Raw genomic sequence first — 18,305 nt, 5'->3', positions numbered from 1 at the left:
TTACTGGCTAGATGGAAGACAAAACTACACTGTGTGCAGAATTATTAGGCAAGTTGTATTTTAGAGGATTATTTTTATTATTGATCAACAACTATGTCCTCAATCAACCCAAAAGACTCAAATATCCAAGCTTAATATTTTTCGAAGTTGGAGGTTTTTTTTTTAGATTTGGCTATCTTAGGAGGATATCTATTTATGCAGGTAACTATTACTGTGCAGAATTATTAGGCAACTTAATAAAAACCAAATATAATCCCATCTCACTTGTTTATTTTCACCAGGTAAACCAATATCAGCGCACAAAATTTAGAAATAAACATTTCTGACATGCAAAAACAAAAATTAATGATGAATATAGCCACCTTTCTTTATGATTACACTCAACAGCCTTCCATTCATAGATTCTGTCAGTTGCTTGATCTGTTTTCGATCAACATTGCGTGCAGCAGCCACCACAGCCTCCCAGACACTGTTCCGAGAGGTGTACTGTTTTCCCTCCCTGTAGATCTCACATTTTATGATGGACCACAGGTTCTCTATGGGGTTCAGATCAGGTGAACAAGGCAGGCATGTCATTTTTTCTTCTTTTAGACCTTTACTGGCCAGCCACACTGTGGAGTAGTTGGATGCATGTGATGGAGCATTGTCCTGCATGAAAATCATGTTTTTCTTGAACGATACCGACTTCTTCCTGTACCACTGCTTGAAGAAGTTGTCTTCCAGAAACTGGCAGTAGGTCTGGCAGTTGAGCTTCACTTCATCCTCAACCCGAAAAGGTCCCACAAGTTCATCTTTGATGATACCAGCTCATACCAGTACCCCACCTCCACCTGGCTGGCGTCTGAGTCGGAGTGGAGCTCTCTGCCCTTTACTGATCCAGCCTCTGGCCCATCCATCTGGCCCATCAAGAGTCACTCATTTCATCAGTTCATAAAACCTTTGAAAAAAAAAAAAAAAATCAGTCTTAAGATATTTCTTGGCCCATTCTTGACGTTTTATCTAGTTTCTTATTCAAAGGTGGTTGTTTTTCAGCCTTCCTTACCTTGGCCATGTCCCTGAGTATCGCACACCTTGCGCTTTTTGATACTCCAGTAACGTTGCTGCTCTGAAATATGGCAAAACAGGTGGAGAATGGCATCTTGGCAGCTTCACGCTTGATTTTTCTCAATTCATGGGCAGTTATTTTGCGCCTTTTTTTGGCCAACACGCTTCTTGGGACCCTGTTGTCTATTTGCCATGAAACGCTTGATTGTTCGGTGATCACGCTTCAAAAGCTTGGAAATTTCAAGACTGCTGCATCCCTCTGCAAGACATCTCACAATTTTGGACTTTTCAGAGCCTGTCAAATCTCTCTTCTGACCCATTTTGCCAAAGGAAAGGAAGTTGCCTAATAATTAAGCACACCTTATATAGTGTGTTGATGTCATTAGTCAACACCCCTCCTCATTACAGAGATGCACATACCCAGATTTACTTCATTGGTAGTTGGTTCTCAAGCCTATGCAGCTTGGAGTAGGACAACATGTATAAAAAATATCATGTGATCAAAATACTCATTTGCCTAATAATTCTGCATGCGATGTACATGACAAGGTTAAAGAGGGTTTTCCAAAGCTTTACACTGGGTATTGACAAACTCTTAGAGGCTTCAACTTTCCCCATGTAGTCAATATATTACATGATGTCAGCCTGACCTGCTGAAAGTCAGTTAACATTTATGAGAATAAATCTACAGTGTTGTGAAAAAGTGTTTGCCCCCTTCCTGATTTCTTATTCCTTTGCATGTTTGTCACACTACAATATTTTAGCTCACAAAACAATTTTAATTATTACACAAAGGTGACACAACTAAACCCAAAATTCAGTATTTAAATGAAGGTCTTTATTAAGGGAAAAAGAAATCCAAACCTGCAGTGCCCCGTGTGAAAAAGTGGTCCGTCTTCCCCCTCCTTAAAACATAAATTAACTGATTTTAACAAGGAAGATAGAAAATGAAGTCAGCTCACCATTCACATCTCACTACAGATAAATACCGTATATTCCGGCGTATAAGACGACCTGGTGTATAAGACGACCCCCCTACTTTCCTGTTAAAATATAGAGTTTAGGATATATTCACCGTATAAGACTACCCCTTTTCCAACGCATACCAAACACCGGTAAAAATAAAAAAAAAAACAGATTTGAATTTAACATGGTCCTTTTTTAATTTAAATTCTTATGACATGCAGGTATATAGCAGGAAAACTGTCACTCATAAACATATTAAAATAGGGGGGACCCCACGTCATTTTTTGGGGGGGTCCCCCATTCTAATAGCTAGTAAAGGCTAGGTATTCAGCTGGGGGCTGATATTAGTAGCCTGGGAAGCTCCGTGGGTATTACCCTCTTCCCAGACTTCAAACATCTGCCCCAGCCGTCTGCTTAACCTCCGCTAGAGACTATAATGATGGTGGATCCCACGCCAATTTTCTTTTTAAAAAATCCTTTATTTTAACACTAAATGACAATTGAGGGGTTAATAAAGATGCAGTCCCTAAATTATTAATTTTGTAATTAATTTTTCCCAAAAATGTTGACGTGGGGCTTCGCCATATTTTTGTGTCCAGCCAGGTACAGCAGGCAGGAACGGGCTGCCCCCAACCACCAGCTGCCTATTTGTACCTGGCCGGACACAACAATATAGGGAAGCCCTTTTTTTTTTTTTAATTATTTCATGAAATAATTTAAAAAAAAAAATACGTGGGGCTTCGCCCTATTTTTGTGTCCAGCCAGGTACAACTAGGCAGCTGGGGGCTGGAATCTGCAGCGCAGGGAGGCCCAAGCTTTCTGGGCCCCCCCCGCTGCAAATTGCAGTCCGCAGCCGCCCCGGAAAATGGCGCGTTCATAGAAGCGCCATCTTCTGGCGCTGTACCCAACTCATCCAGGGCCCTGGTGCGGTGGCTCACTGGGTAATAAAGGGGTTAGGGCCAGCTTGGCATTATCAGCTGGCCCTAAGCCTGAAATTCATGGGGTCACGCCAATATTAGACATGACCGCCATGAATTTCTAGTAAAGTATTTAAAAAAAAAACAAACACCCAGAAAAAAAGTCCTTTAATTGAAATAAACACACAATTCTTTATTGTTCTAAATTAAACCATACTTACCATCACGCCCATTCCAGCTGAAGCCAACGATCTCCTGCAATAAAAGTAAAATAATAAACCAACCTCATCCTTACCTTTCCATGGTTCCCAGGACCGATCCAGCTCTGCTACATTCACATGACAGGCTGCACCGCAGCAGAACGCTGCCATCCAGCCTGTCATCCCGCAGACACTGAGAAGCGCAGGCATGCTTGTGCTCCTCAGTGTCTGACTGTGACGGCATCCAGATGAGCCGAGATCATGTCCAATGAACTCGGCTCACCTCATGCACGTCACTGACAGCGTGGGAAAATTCTCCTGCTCCCCGCATGCGCAGTAGAAGTTTCCCACGCTGTCAGTGACGGACGTCCAGGAGGTGAGCTGAGTTCATTGTCGGCTCATCTGGATGCCGTCACAGTCAGACACTGAGGAGCGCAAGCAAGCCTGCGCTTCTCAGTGTCTGCGGGATGACAGGCTGGATGGCAGCGTTCTGCTGCGGTCCAGCCTGTCATCTCGATGTAGCAGAGCTGGACCGGTCCTGGGAACCATGGAAAGGTAAGGATGAGGTTGCTTTATTATTTTTCTTTTATTGCAGGAGATCGTTGGCTTCAGCTGGAATGGGCGTGATGGTAAGTATGGTTTAATTTAGAACAATAAAGAATTGTGTCTTTATTTCAATTAAAGGACTTTATTCTGGGTGTTTGTGTTTTTTTTTTACTTTGACTATGGGGTTAGTAATGGGGGTGTCTTATAGACGCCTCTCCATTACTAACCTGGGCTTGATGTCAGCTGGCATTATAAGCTGACATCAACCCCAACCCTATTACCCCCTGCCACCGCACCAGGGCAGCGTGGAAGAGCGAGGCTAAGTGCCAGAATTGGCGCATCCTATGGATGCGCCATTTCTGGGGCGGCTGACGGCTGGTGTTTCTAGCCTGGGAGGGGGCCAATATTCATGGCTCCCTTCCTGGGCTATTAATATCAGCCCCCAGCTGTCTGCCTAGCCTTTGCTAGCTATTAAAATAGGGGGGACCCAACGTCATTTTTTTGGGATCCCCCATTTTAATAGCTAGTAAAGGCTAGGTATTCAGCTGGGGGCTCAAATTAGTAGCCTGGGAAGCTCCGTGGGTATTACCCCCTTCCCAGGCTTCAAACATTTGCCCCAGCTGTCTGCTTAACCTCCGCTAGAGACTAAAATTAAGGGGAACCCCACGCCAATTTTTTTTTTTAATAAATCCGTTATTTTAACACTAGATGACAAGTACAGTAAGCAACACTGTCACTGTACTTATTATAAATGTCACTGACATGTTTCTATGTATCTAATCTATGTGTGATGCTCTATCTTTCTGTTATAAATTGTCGGGTACCGCTGCTGAATTGCCGGCCGGCTTTTTTAAAGAGACGGTGCATGAAAACACTATTATTTGTTTTAATAAATCCTTTACACTAAATGACAAGTACAGTAAGCAACACTGTCACTGTACTTCATATATATGTGACTGACATGTTTCTATCTATCTAATCTGTGTGTGATTCTCTATTCTTACTATTCTAAATTGTCGGGTGCCGGCTTATGCCGCTGCTGAATTGCCGGCTTTTCATATATTGTCACAGAAGCGATGCGAACTTCCCTGCTCCGGACACAGCGCAGCGCTTCTGTGACAAGTGAAAGCTGTCGGCACAGAAGCCCTGCGCTGTGTCCGGAGCTGGGAATACGCAGCGATGTGTCAGTTTCAGCACAGAAGCGCTGACTGTCTGGACCTACCGCCGCCGTATTTTAACTCCCTCCACCTTATATTAACTCCGACATGGCAGGGATACGGCCACGGCAGCTTATTAACACCCCCAGAGTATCCCCGCATGTCAATTTCTGAAAGTTCAATAGCATTACCGGCGTATAAGACGACCCGGCGTATAAGACGACCCCAGACTAGACAGAAGATTTTTCAGTCTTCAAAAGTCGTCTTATACGGTACATCTTTTTGTGTCTTTTCAAGTAAGATCATGACTAAGGCTTCGCTATAGGCCAAAACATGTCACTCTAGATGTTCATTAGTTGATCTGACTGCTAGTAACTGTTTTACACATTAACATTTTTTCAATAAAATGGAAGTTTTATGCAAATAAGACCTCTGAAGTGCACTGAGCTCTCCATCGCCAGGTCTTATAACTTGTTTCATAAATTAACTGTGGTTTATCACATCTTTGGGAAGCAGGATTCAATTTCCCTAGCCACACACAGGCGTGATTACTGCCACACCTGTTCAAGAAATCACTTAAATTAGGACCTGCCTGACAAAAGTGAAGAAGACTTAAAGATCCTCAAAAGCTAGACATCATGCTGCAATCCAAAGAAATTTCAAGAACAAGTGATCAGTCTGGAAAAAGTTATAAAGCCATTTTGAATGCTTTGGGACTCCAGCAAACCATTATCCACAAATGGCGAAAACATGGAACAGAAGTTAACCATCCTAAGAGTGCCTAACTGAACAAAGTTACCCCAAGAGCACAGCAACGACTCATCCAAGAGGTCACAAAAGACCCCACAACAACATCCAAAGAACTGCAGGTCTCACTTGCCTCAATTAAAGTCAGTGTTCATGACTCCACCTCAAGAAAGACTGGGCAAAAATGGCAATGCATAGCAGAGTTCCAAGATGAAAACCACTGCTGAATAAAAAACAAAAAGGCTTGTCTCAGTTTTGTCAGAAAACATCTTGATGATCGCCAAGACTTTTGAGAAAATACTCTGTGGACTGTGAGACAAAAGTTGAACTTTCTGGAAGGTGTATGTCCCATTACATCTGGAGTGGAAGCAACACAGCATTTCAGAAGAGGAACATCATACCAAAAGTAGAATATGGTGGTGGTAGTGTGATGGTCTGGGGCAGTTTTGCTGCTTCAGGACCTGGAAGACTTGCTGTAGTAAAGGGAACCATGAATTCTGCTGCTTACCAAAAAAATCCTGAAGGGGAATGTCCAGCCATCTGTTTGTGACCTCAAGCTGAAACACACTTGGGTTATGCAGCAGGACAATAATCCAAAACACACCAAAAAGTCCACCTCTGAATGGCTTAAGAAAAGCAAAACTAAGACTTGAGTGGCCTAGTCAAAGTCCTAACCTTAATGGGATTGAGATACTGTGGCATGACCTTAAAATAGGTTAATGCTCGGAATCCCTCCATTGTGGCCGAATTACAACAATTTTGCACAGATGAGTGGGCAAAAATTCCTTCAGAGCGTTGTAAAAGACTCATTGACAGTTATCGCAAACACTCGATTGCAGTTGTTGGTGCTAAGGGTGACCCAACCAGTTATTAGGTTTAGGGGGCAATTGCTTTTTCACACAGGGCCCTGTAGGTTTGGATTTCTTTTTTTCCTTAATAATAAAGACCTTCATTTAAAAACTGCATTTTGTGTTCTCTGTCTAATATTTAAATTTGTTTTGTGATCTAAAAAAAACATTTAAAAGTGTGACAAACATGCAAGAGAATAAGAAAATCAAGAAGGGGGCAAACACTTTAATACCACTGTATATTTTAGATGGGTTGTCCAAAATTAGAAAAACTGCTTTATTCTAAGACACATCATGTTTCTATGGGTTTTGGTCAGCGTCACTGAAATAAATGGAACACGTTTTTCTAATTCGGTACAATCCATATACAGGTGCATCATAGGTTTCAATTAAATTGTGTTTTTTTTTCTTTGTGATTATGTATTTAATTGCAGTGCTGGAGTGGTGCTACTAATCTAAGTTCCCTGCACTTAGTCTTATACTGACCATCTGTCCTGTTAATCTGCTATCGGCGATGCTCCAGTCATCTTCTGCAGGTTACCTGTTGGATCTCTCCAGTGCTTGCTGGGTGAGCCGGATGTCACTACTCAATGTAAGTCTATGAGAGCATCTCAGACGTCCATTGAGAGCTTGTGACCGTTATCTTTGACTTACGGTTAGTCAGAAGTTGGGGGGGGGGGGGGGGTGTCACAAGATGGTGGCGCGGGATCGAAGTGCCACCGGGAACAGCTGAAGACTGCGGCTGGCAAGTATGAGACTAGGGGCAGGGAACTTAGATTAGTAGCACCACTCCAGCGCTGGAATGGTGCTTTAAAGGGAACCTGTCAACTGATACATGCTGCCCCAAGTTTGGGCAGCATGTATCAGCAACTGACATCACACAGCCATATATGCTTGTCCCTGAAACACAGCAGTATAACATGATTTTAAGAGCACGGCTCGGTCCCTGGTGGCTATTGACTAGTTGCACAGGTAGTCCCCGGCAGCTTTTCCCTGCCAGCGACTGACAAGCCTCTGCGTATACACACACGTAGGTAGAGGCTCGTCAGTCAATGTCAGCAGGCAGGGAAAAAGCCACCAGGGACCCGCCTGTACAACTAGTCAATAGCGTGGCTCGGTCCCAGGAGGTTATTAAAAGCATTCTCTTTCTCTGAAATGCCGCAGTGTTTCAGAGACAAACATATATAGCTGTGATCACATAGACAGTGGCTGATACATGATGCCAAAACTGTGGGCAGCATGCATCAGCTGTCAGGTTCCCTTTAAAAAAGGTGTTTTCTGATACAATAAAATAATTGGAAGAGGTATATAATAACGGCAGCTGTATCCGTTGCTGCTCCTCGCCGGACACTTTTCTTAGCTGCAGCAATGACGTCCGGTCTACACCTCTGTAGCCAATCGTTTGGCTCTGCCAGTGGGGAGCGCTGGAGCAAGGGCTGTGGAGTCGGAGTCCATTTTGGTGGAATCGGTATAAAATGGACGGACTCCGAAAATCTATAATAAATTGGGTACAGTAATTCAATGCAGCTTGTGGGGAATATTTTTTCATAAGAATTTGGGGAAAGTTATGAAATGTCCTATAAATGTCTGTCCTGTTCCTGATCTAAGGGTCTAGACTTTTAGCGGAGATGAATCTGTGCTGCAGTAAATTTATCACTTAAACATGAGCCATGTATGAGGGAGTCGGAGTCATGGAAATTGAGGAGTCGGAGGTTTGGCTTACAGACTCCACAGCCCTGGCTGGAGCAGCAAGGAATAGGACTGTCAAGTATGTATTATTTTATACAATTGTCCACTGTGCATTGGTTTTCCTTGTTCTTATTGGAGTATGCACAATGTAGATTCAGACTGAAGGCAGAAAAACCAAAGAAGAACACATGGAAACAAGGAGTAAATAAACATACATGAAACAAACCAGAATGTGTGCTAAAGCTTGGATTTTTCAAATGCCTCAAAGGCCACCTTTCCCCCTATTACTCTTATGACAGCTTTACAAACCCTTGGCTTTCTCTCAAGAATTACTTTCCAGCAGTATTGATGGAGCTACCAGAGGTGCTGAGCACTTATTAACTGTTTTGCCTTTGCTTTGCAGTCCAACTCATCTCAATTGGGTTGAGGTTGGGGAATTAAGGGGGCCGTGTCATCTGATGCCACACTCCATCCCTTGCCTTCTTGGTCACATAGCCCTTACCTAGCTTGTTGGGGAGTTTTGAGTCATTGTCTTGTCGCAACACAGATGGTAGTCCTACCAAGTATAAACCAGACGTGTGACATGGTATGTTACAGAATGCAGTGGTAGCCATGCTGGGCACCTGTTTCTTGAATTTGGAATAAATCACCAACTGTTTTACCAGCAAAGCACCCCTACACTATCACACAATCCCCTCCAAACTTCACGGTGGACACCACACAAACAGAAACCATCCGCTCACCTAATAGTTTCAAAACATGGAAATACCAAAAAAAAAAAAAAAAAAAAACGCAAATTTTGACTCATCAGACCAAAGTACAGATTTCCACTGATCTAAAATACAGTCCTTCTTTTGCTTGGCTCAAACAAGTCTCCTCTTATTTACAGTGCTCTGTAGTTGCGTTTTTGTTTTTTTAAACACCAATTCAACCATAAAGGCCGGCTAGAATCTCTAGCTGATGGCTTTACATCATTTAAGAGAGCCATTATCTGAGATTCTGTCAATTACCTTTTTTTTTTTGAGGCTGGTAACTGATGAACTTGTCCTCTGCAGCAGAGGTAATTCTTAGCCTTCCTGGAGCAGTCCTCATGAGGGCTAGTTTCATCATATCAATTGATTGTTTTCATGACCGCTCTTGAAGATACCTTTATGGTTCTAGAAGTTTTCCAGATTGACTCGCCTTCATGTTTAAAAGTAATGGACTGTTTTTCTTTACTTAGTTGGCTGATTCTTTCCATATTTGTTAGAACGCTTGAGGAATAAAGCTCAGTACAGTACCAAACCATTTACCAACACAGCCTATGAAAAAAAATCCAATGGTTGCAAGTCATACCTGGTCACTGGAAGCTGCTTGAGAGAATGCCAAATAATTATAGAGCTGTCAGAGTAAAAGGGGGGTAATTGAGGAATTTAAGGTTTACCCCCATATTCTGGTTTGTTTCACACATTTTTTCTTCAATTCCTTGTTTCTTTGTAGTTTTGCTGTCTTTTGTCTGACTCTTCAATATGTACATTCCAAAAAGGACAAGGAAAACCATTGCATGAACAGGTGTGTCCAAATTTTTGACTGGTGCTGTATATATCTAGGAAAAGCCTTTAAAACAAACCAAACTTATGGAGGGTCAGTGGACAAGAAGATTATCTGGAAAAGCTTTTCACTCTGACATTTATATTCCGCCATGACCCTCGGTACTCACACAATACGCCTACACAAAGAACATTTCTATGGCGTTCACAAGTGCCTCGAATGAAGACATTCCACATTCAATGCCCTGTAATGCCAGTCTTACATACTGTAGGCCTAGACTAATCTCTCCCAGTTCTTGAAGCCAGCAGTGACATGGTCTAAGGGTAGTGGGACATTTTTCCAATACAATCCACTCAGTGGACAAAGATAGGAGTAGCCCTCAGGGGGTATATAATAACAGCGTGAAGGTGCATACCAATCTTAGACATTTATGGTATTGCCACAGTCTGATAGAGGCGCGTCTGCTTCTAGAACCCTAATCTATCTTCACACTTGGGGTTACTGACTTAGGCCCAACGTGGTCATACGCATGCAGAGTATGAACAGAGGTGGCCGTACACGCGCAAAGCTCTTTCCATTCAATTTAAGGGGAGATAGTTCTGCAAGCATGCTTGGCTGCTTTCACAACTTCCATATAAGTGAATGGATCATAAAAAAAATAATGGTCTGCTTTTTCCAGAAACAGTGGCACTCATCAGCTCATGCTATATCTGGCATTAGAGCCCAGCCACAGTCACTTGTATTTGGAGGACCTGCAGTACCAGGCAAAGTCACAGACAAGAAAGGTGCTGTTTTACAGGAGGGAAAAAAAAAAAAAAGCCTACCTCTATTCTAATCCTGGACAGCCCCTGTAATCAGGGCTGTGGAGTCGGAGCCCATTTTGGTGGAGTCGGTATAAAATGGACTGACTCCAACTTCTAAAAATTTGGGAAAGTTATGAAATGTCCTATAAATGTCTGTCCTATTCCTGATCTAAGGGTCTAAACTTTTAGCTGAGATGAATCTGTGCTACAGTAAATTTATCACTTAAACATGAGCCATGTATGAGGGAGTTGGTGTCAAGGAAATTGAGGAGTCGGAGACCTGCCGGTAATATTTGCCATGTTAATACCTGCTGCCATATTATTGTGCACATTAATATTATAGCTGCCCCTGCCTTATTGGTAAATTCCATATACGACCAATACATCTATACTGTGCTGGTGCCAACTTCATAACAGTAACCACACTTTAGCTTTACCCATGCCCATGTTGCAGCTTACTAACCCCCCCAACAGAGTTGGGAGACTTGAGTTTGGGATTTTAGTTCTACATCCATCATTGCTAAGAGCAGAGGAGGAACGAAGGCTGCTGTACACATTTAATAGCGGGACTTGGTCCTTCTATAAGGATATGGTTAAGAACCAAGTCAGCAGTTCTTCACTCTTGTGTGTCACTAAGCATTTTGTGCAGACTTTGCTGCTATTAAATACTGGATATTACTAAAATATAGGGCATCAGTCAGGATGGTGCTGGTCATCACTTATCTGTGGTCAGTGACAGCCAGGCTCCATGAATACAGATGTGAGGGTAATCACAGGGATGGGGATGGACAGTCATCAAGGCCGATTTTTTTAATCTCCATGTCGATTGGATCACTCATGAAAAAACATGTAATATGGAAGCACAGTCAGGGCTGTGGAGTCGGAGTTGGAGCCCATTTTGGTGGAATCGGAGTCGGTACTCCAACAATATATAATAAATTGGGTACAGTAGTTCAATGCAGTTTGTGGGGAATATCATTTCATAATAATTTGGGACAGTTATGAAATGTCCTATAAATGTCTGTCCTATTCCTGATCTAAGGGTCTAGACTTTTAGCTGAGGTGCTACAGTAAATTTATCACTTAAACATGAGCCATGTATGAGGGAGTTGGAGTCGTGGAGTCGGTGTCATGGAAATTGAGGAGTCTGAGTCGGAGGTTTGGCTTACCAACTCCACAGCCCTGGGCACAGTAGCCACAACAGGCTCCATGACTTATGAAACCTCAGCAAGTATGATTGACCATCACTGCAGCCATGGAGAGGAGACACATGGGACTCCGGACCCCTGTACTGGTCATCTCGGGGGTTCCAGCAATCTAATATTATCACCCATTCACAGCAAAAATGTTTATATTGGAAAAAAACTGGTTTAACTTGTTTATCAAATTGATAAATTATGAAAACTTTGTGACAACTAATATGGCTGCCATCAGAGGTCCCATAAGGGTATGTTCCCACAATCAGGAACCGCTGTGGGTTTGATGCTGCGTGTTATGCAGCGTCAAACACGCTGGGGCCAGCTGTTACAGCATAGTGGATGGGATTTGTGGAAAAACCCATGTCCACTATGCGTCTCCATGCACATGCGGGTCACAGACATGCAATGCATCTTTCCAGACCGCAGCATGTCAATTCCTCTTGTGGAATGGCTGGGCTCCATAATAGAAATTAGATCACTAGAATGTATTGAATGCGGTGAATCCGCATGGTTCAGTGAACACATGCGGATTCACCTACGTTCATATAACGCAGCGCTTTGGACGCAGCATAAAATATGCTCCATTCAAAGCGCTGCCTGTACGGATCGTGTGCACATACCGAAAGCGCCCTGGAGTCCTGACTGGCCAGTCTTGTGAGTGGGCAGTACTGCAGCCTTGCCGCTCTGGGGTCCTGGGTTCAAATACCACCAGGGACAACATCTGCAAGGAGTTTGTATGTTTGCATGGGTTTCCTCCAGGTTCTCCGGTTTCCTACCACACTCCAAAGACATACTGATAGGGAATGTAGATTGTTAGCCCCAATGGGGACAGTGCCCAAAAGGTCTGTAAATTGTCTGGATTGTAAAGTGCTGCGGAATATGTTGGCGCTATATAAATAAAAAGATTATTATTATGTAGTAGTAATAGATTTCGTGCTTCTTTATGGATTCACAACAAATGACTGAACAGAAAAAGACAGAACATATTAGAAGCCGAATAGTCCAGGGATCCAAGTGCTGAAACGCTGACTGCTTGGCAGAATGAAGTAGCCGGCAGAGGGCCAAAGATCTCAAGCTAAAAACGGTCAGGGGAAGAATAGGGGCACAACACCCCAACTGTGCAGGAATCAAATATTTTATTCTAATGGCAGGGAATGCTATGAAATAATAATAAAAAAAAAAAAACGACTAGCTAAATTCTCCGCTGTGCCAATCATGTAACCACCACAATGTGATTAACACACCAGTCAGCGAATGGCTGCAGCAGTCACATGAATGAACCGCATCTGATCACCACTATGATGTGACCACTACAGCCGGTATGTGCTGAACACACTAGTGCTGCAGTGGTGGTCAGTGAATAGCTGCAGCAGTCACATGAGTGAGCTGCACCTGATCACCTCTATTAAAACAAACAATATTTAAATCACAGAAAATCCCTAAAGAAACCACAGTGGGCATCACATTCACACTACGTGATGTAAACCATCTAGCAGCAAAACAAAGGTGGGAAGTTGCTAATCAGTTTAAACAATGCAGCAATTCTACAGGCGACACCATGTAATCCCAAAAACATTACATTTCCTAATAAGCTTTGGTTCTGTTAATACTAACACTTTCTCAGCTAAGGCCCTGTTCACATGTGGTTGCGACTTTTGTTATAAATGGAAACCCCTGTCCTGAGCCAAGTCTGTCACACACTAAAGCACACAGTGTACGTCACCGATGTGTAATGTTTCTATAAGGCTGTGTACACTATCACTTTCCTTTGAGGGTACATATCGGAATGATTTCAGGATGCCTACCTCTCACTGAAGGCTCCGATGTACGTCACTGGAAGGGTAAAAAAAGGGTACCAAGCGGTGTAGTATAGGGTTTGTTTTGTGATGGGCTGCAGAACAGGATCGGGCAACCTGGTCACTCCTATACACCAGAAAATATACAAAGTATACCTGCCTGACACAAAGTGGTGTGTATTAAGAAAGACATGGACGGCAGGTCCTGCCTGATATACATTTCTGGTGGTGCAAAACAGTTGAGGGTTGTGTTAAGCTCATTAAAGAGGATCACACCTCTTAATGAAGTCAGTGCGTCTTACTGCAGCGCTCCCTCCGAACAAAATGCCAGTCCAGATGGATGGGGGTTTCTGCATTTAACGATACACTGACATGCCAAGTTCACAAAATACCCTGTCTAAATATTAGGGCATATGGAGGTCATAGAAAGAGGCCACACTTGGACTTTCCCTGTAAGAACATGGAAAAAAAAAAATCACTGAAAAGTGGCCCTGAGAAGAGGACACCGCTCCACTGTAAAAGACTAATCCCACTCTTGTGGCCCCAGTACAATCAGGCATCATCACTGCATGGAGATGATTGGTGGCATGGATTAGGGCATCTAAAGGTCCAGATAAATGAAGATATCCACAAAGACGCCATACACAACGGGAACAGTTAATGAACGCAATCTCACTTTCACTAAAAGTTTCCGTTGTGTATGTCAACTTTGTAGATATATTCTACTTCATTCATCTGTATTGTTTGTGCCCCATTGATGCCTTTTGCTGAGGAACTCACAGCGAAGGGTCAGGACAACAGCAGCACTCCTATTTTATTACTACAGAGGGCCTCTACTGTTCTATGTATATAAACCTTGCTCCTGCTCGGATGTGCCAATGCTGTGACCTCCTCCTTTTTCCTTCTGGTAGTCCTTTGTTATTGCACGATCACTGACTGACCATTGGGCGCCATGTAATGATTCACTAGAAGAAGATGCAGGTGCAGCCAATTGTTACCGCTGACTACCAGGGGCCCAAACTATGGGCTCACCGTCAGGGCAGGTTATCCTAGCCGGGCAGCTCCTCAGATCACCGTCAGGGCAGGTTATCCTAGCCGGGCAGCTCCTCAGATCACCGTCAGGGCAGGTTATCCTAGCCGGGCAGCTCCTCAGATCACAGTCAGGGCAGGTTATCCTAGCCGGGCAGCTCCTCAGATCACAGTCAGGGCAGGTTATCCTAGCCGGGCAGCTCCTCAGATCACCGTCACACCGGAGCATTCTGGTCAGAAGTTTGCATCAAGTTTTGTAAACCAAAGACAGAAGATGAATCTGGACAATGAAAAACTATAATGGAAGAATAATCACTTCTGGTTGTGACTACAAATTCTGGAGTGTGAAAGTGGCTTTAAAGAGGGGCTCATCACTTATTCACTGTACAGGTGATAAGTGTAGAATCACGGAGTCGGATCCCTGGCCTGCACCAATCTGGAGAATAAGGGTCCCAATGCCCCCCCCCCCATGTGAGGTAGTGCGCTCAACCACCGCTCTATTCACTTTTCCACAGATGTGAACGGAGCAGGGGGTCACACGTGCTCACTCCCGTTCCATTCATACATGCTCCTGTGATGGCCGTGGGTCCTGGGGATCTTACATTTACCACCTATCCTACAGACCAGTAACATGTACTTATTGGGAGACCTCTTTACCATGTGATGAATGTTGTGACACTGCGGTCAGGAGGGGGGGGCGGTCATATATAATGACGTCAGCATTTCATACAATGGCGGCCAGGTATAGAACAACATAAATCCAGTTTTATGTGACCACAGATCACCTTTATAATCCACTCACAAACAGTCATGTACTGCACGACCCAGGCATTACCGTATGACCCATGTTTTACCTACCGCGTGCTCACCAGTACGGTACATCAGATTCTCCATATGTGTAGGACACTTTATGCACAAATTTCTAGTAAAAAGCCCCATACTAGGAAACATGAGATGTACGTGCGCCCCCCACATCTGATGTATGCTGACGTGTGGCGGCCATAAGTATATGACGTGAGCACTACATACAGAAGAAGGAGTATGGAGCCATCAGACCTAGATTCCCAGTGTGGCACTATATCGGATTTATGTCGCATAAGAACCAGGTGTTGTTTTGTTGTCCAGATCAATATTGCAAACACGCATGCACAGTACGATAGCGGTGACAGGTATGTAGGATAGCGGTGACAGGTATGTAGGATAGCGGTGACAGGTATGTAGGATAGCGGTGACAGGTATGTAGGATAGCGGTGACAGGTATGTAGGATAGCGGTGACACCGCTCCTCCCTGCACACAGAGTACGGTGCGGTACAGTTAGGGTCGGTTACTTGGCGACGTGGCCCCGTATACTACGCTGACATAGGACCACGCAGCGCACAGACACAATGTCAGGTAATCAGAGGTGGCACCTCATCACTGTGCGATCCCCAATATGGCCCCTCATCACTGTGCGATCCCCAATATGGCCCAATCACATGGTCCGATCCGCTGCAGCACTGGTGCCTCAGAGGCAGGGTCACTGGCAGCCGGTGCCATGCTGGGGCAGCAGTGTGAATGGGGACAGAGCAAACTAACAGCAACAAAGCCCTGCACGGAGGGCACCTACCAGGCGAGCAGCCTCGGCCCAGGTGCGGTCCTTCTTCTTCCTCTTGTCTTTCATGTTGGCATCTCATTGATGGTTCTTATGACGTGGGGGATCCACGGGCACTGAGCGGAGGAGACAATAGCGTGGCGGTGGCGCGGCTCAGCTGACAGCTCTGGGACGCTCCCGTTCCCCCTCACAACAATACACAATGACGTCACGACGAATGGCGACCCGGTGCTCTCGCGAGGGAAGCAGCTGCGTCGGCGGAGGTGGCCAAAACTCGCGAGTTCTCCTTCCGCAGCGCTGCCTGGAATTCCAGAGAGCGGGCCGGGGTTTCCCTGTGCAGGTCTCCTCCCCATCCTCCTCCGTGCAGGCGGCGGGGACTCTGACCAGCGCCCTCTCCCGGCCACACACGCAGCTGCCGGAGGTCGCACTGCTCTGTATGAGACCTGGCGTTATTATATCGTCACCAGCATTACAGGGAGGCCTGGCCTTGTTATAGTGTCACCAACCTTAACCCATTAGGACCTTGGGATTTTCCGTTTTTGCACATTCGTTGTGTGCTCTATTATTTTTCAGTCAATATGGCCGTGTGAGGGCTTGTTTTTTGCAGGGCGAGTTGTAAATTTGAACGACACCATTTCTTGTACCATATCGTGTACTGGAATACAGGAAAAAAATTCCAAGTGCGGTGAAATTGCAAAAAAAGTTTAAAGCCACAGTTGTGTTTTTCTTTATTTTTTTTACCACGTTCACTGAATGCTAAAACTGACCTGCCATTAGTATTCTCCAGGTCATTACGAGTTCGTAGACACCAAACATGTATAGGTTCTTTTTTATTTAAGTGGTGAAAAAAAAAATCCAAAGTTTGCAAAAAAAAAAGCCATTTTCCGAGACCCGTAGCGTCTCCATTTTTCGTGATCTGGGGCCGGGTGAGGGCTTATTTTTTTGCTCGGACGTTTTTTATTGATACCATTTTGGGGTAGATACGATGTTTTGATCGCCTGTTATTGCATTTTATTGCAATGTTGCGGCGACTAAAAAAACTTTATTCTGGCGTTTTGATTTTTTTTCTCGTTACGCCATTTACCGATCGGATTAATTCTTTTATATATTAATAGATTGGCCAGTTCTGAATGCGGCGATACCAAATATGTGTATATATGATTTTTTTATTGTTTTATTTTGAATGGGGCGAAAGGCGGGTGATTTCAACATTCATATTTTTTAAATATTTTTAAAACCTTTTTTTTACTTTTCACTGGCTTCAATAATCTCCATGGGAGACTAGAAGCTGCGATCATCCGATCACCTGTGCTACACACCAGGGCTTCAGCCGAACGCTGGGCTGCGCTCATAGCATCCTGGCAATGACAACAGCTGGGGCCTCCTGCAGACCCCCAACTGTCATGGCGACCCACGGTCATGTGACACGGGGGCGCCAATGGGTGGGATTAGTGACGCGTTTCCGGCACGTGCATGTTAAATGCCGCTGTCGGAGATTGACAGCGGCATTTAACATGTTGACAGCTGCGGGATCGCTATTTCACCCATAGCTGTTAGGGGCACATGTCAGCTGCTCAGCACCGGAGGCCGCATGGAGTGCAGGGATATGACCTTGGACATACTCATATGTCTCAGGTCATAAAGGGTTTCCTGGCATTATCATAGTGTGTCACTGATTAAAGGGGAGTCCCGGCATTATCATAGTGTGTCACTGATTAAAGGGGAGTCCCGGCATTGTTAGGGAGGGCTCACAAGAGCGTATCAAAAAATCGTTCAGTTTGGATGATTTTTTTCTCACTTGTCATCCGTGTGCAGGTCGTGTACAATCTGTTGTTTTTTTCTCTGTGTCTCCCTGTATGGCATCCGATTTTTTTCCCATAGACTTGAATGGCCGAGTCTCATCTGATTTACAGAAGAAACTAGTGCATGCCATGATTCATTTCATTCACAGATTCAGTCAGTGGAAACAATCACTTATCTGCACGATCCTATTGAATAACATTGGTCCAAGTGCTGTCCATTTTTTTCATAGACAGGTTTCAGATTAACAATACTGTAGTGTGATCAAGCCCATATAGTGTATCTCCAACCCTAAAGGGGAATCCTGTCATTGTTATAGTGTAGTGGTAGCGAACCTACGGCACACATGCCAGAGGGGGTACTCGGAGCCCTCTCTGTGGGCAAAAACACTGTCACCCCAGCACTATGACCTTTTCTCCAGCACTGCAAGCATGCAGCATTC

The 18,305-nt window shown here is 44.3% G+C and overlaps 1 protein-coding gene across 1 annotated transcript in view; it reads right to left on the bottom strand.

Annotated features, from left to right (window-relative positions):
- Nucleotides 1–16,401, bottom strand: part of ASXL3 (ASXL transcriptional regulator 3) — a 158,465-nt gene extending 142,064 nt beyond the window's left edge. Inside the window, exon 1 of the mRNA XM_073679219.1 lies at nucleotides 16,079–16,401. Coding sequence (XP_073535320.1) covers nucleotides 16,079–16,132 — 54 coding nt within the window. The 5' untranslated portion in view covers nucleotides 16,133–16,401. The remainder of the gene's footprint in view (nucleotides 1–16,078) is intronic.
- Nucleotides 16,402–18,305: the final 1,904 nt, after the last annotated feature.

This window comes from Phyllobates terribilis, unplaced genomic scaffold (assembly GCF_046119375.1).
Source record: "Phyllobates terribilis strain yellow unplaced genomic scaffold, ASM4611937v1 Scaffold_4__5_contigs__length_816908805, whole genome shotgun sequence".
NCBI classification, from domain to species: domain Eukaryota; kingdom Metazoa; phylum Chordata; class Amphibia; order Anura; family Dendrobatidae; genus Phyllobates; species Phyllobates terribilis.
This window is presented reverse-complemented; position numbering and strand designations above follow the sequence as displayed.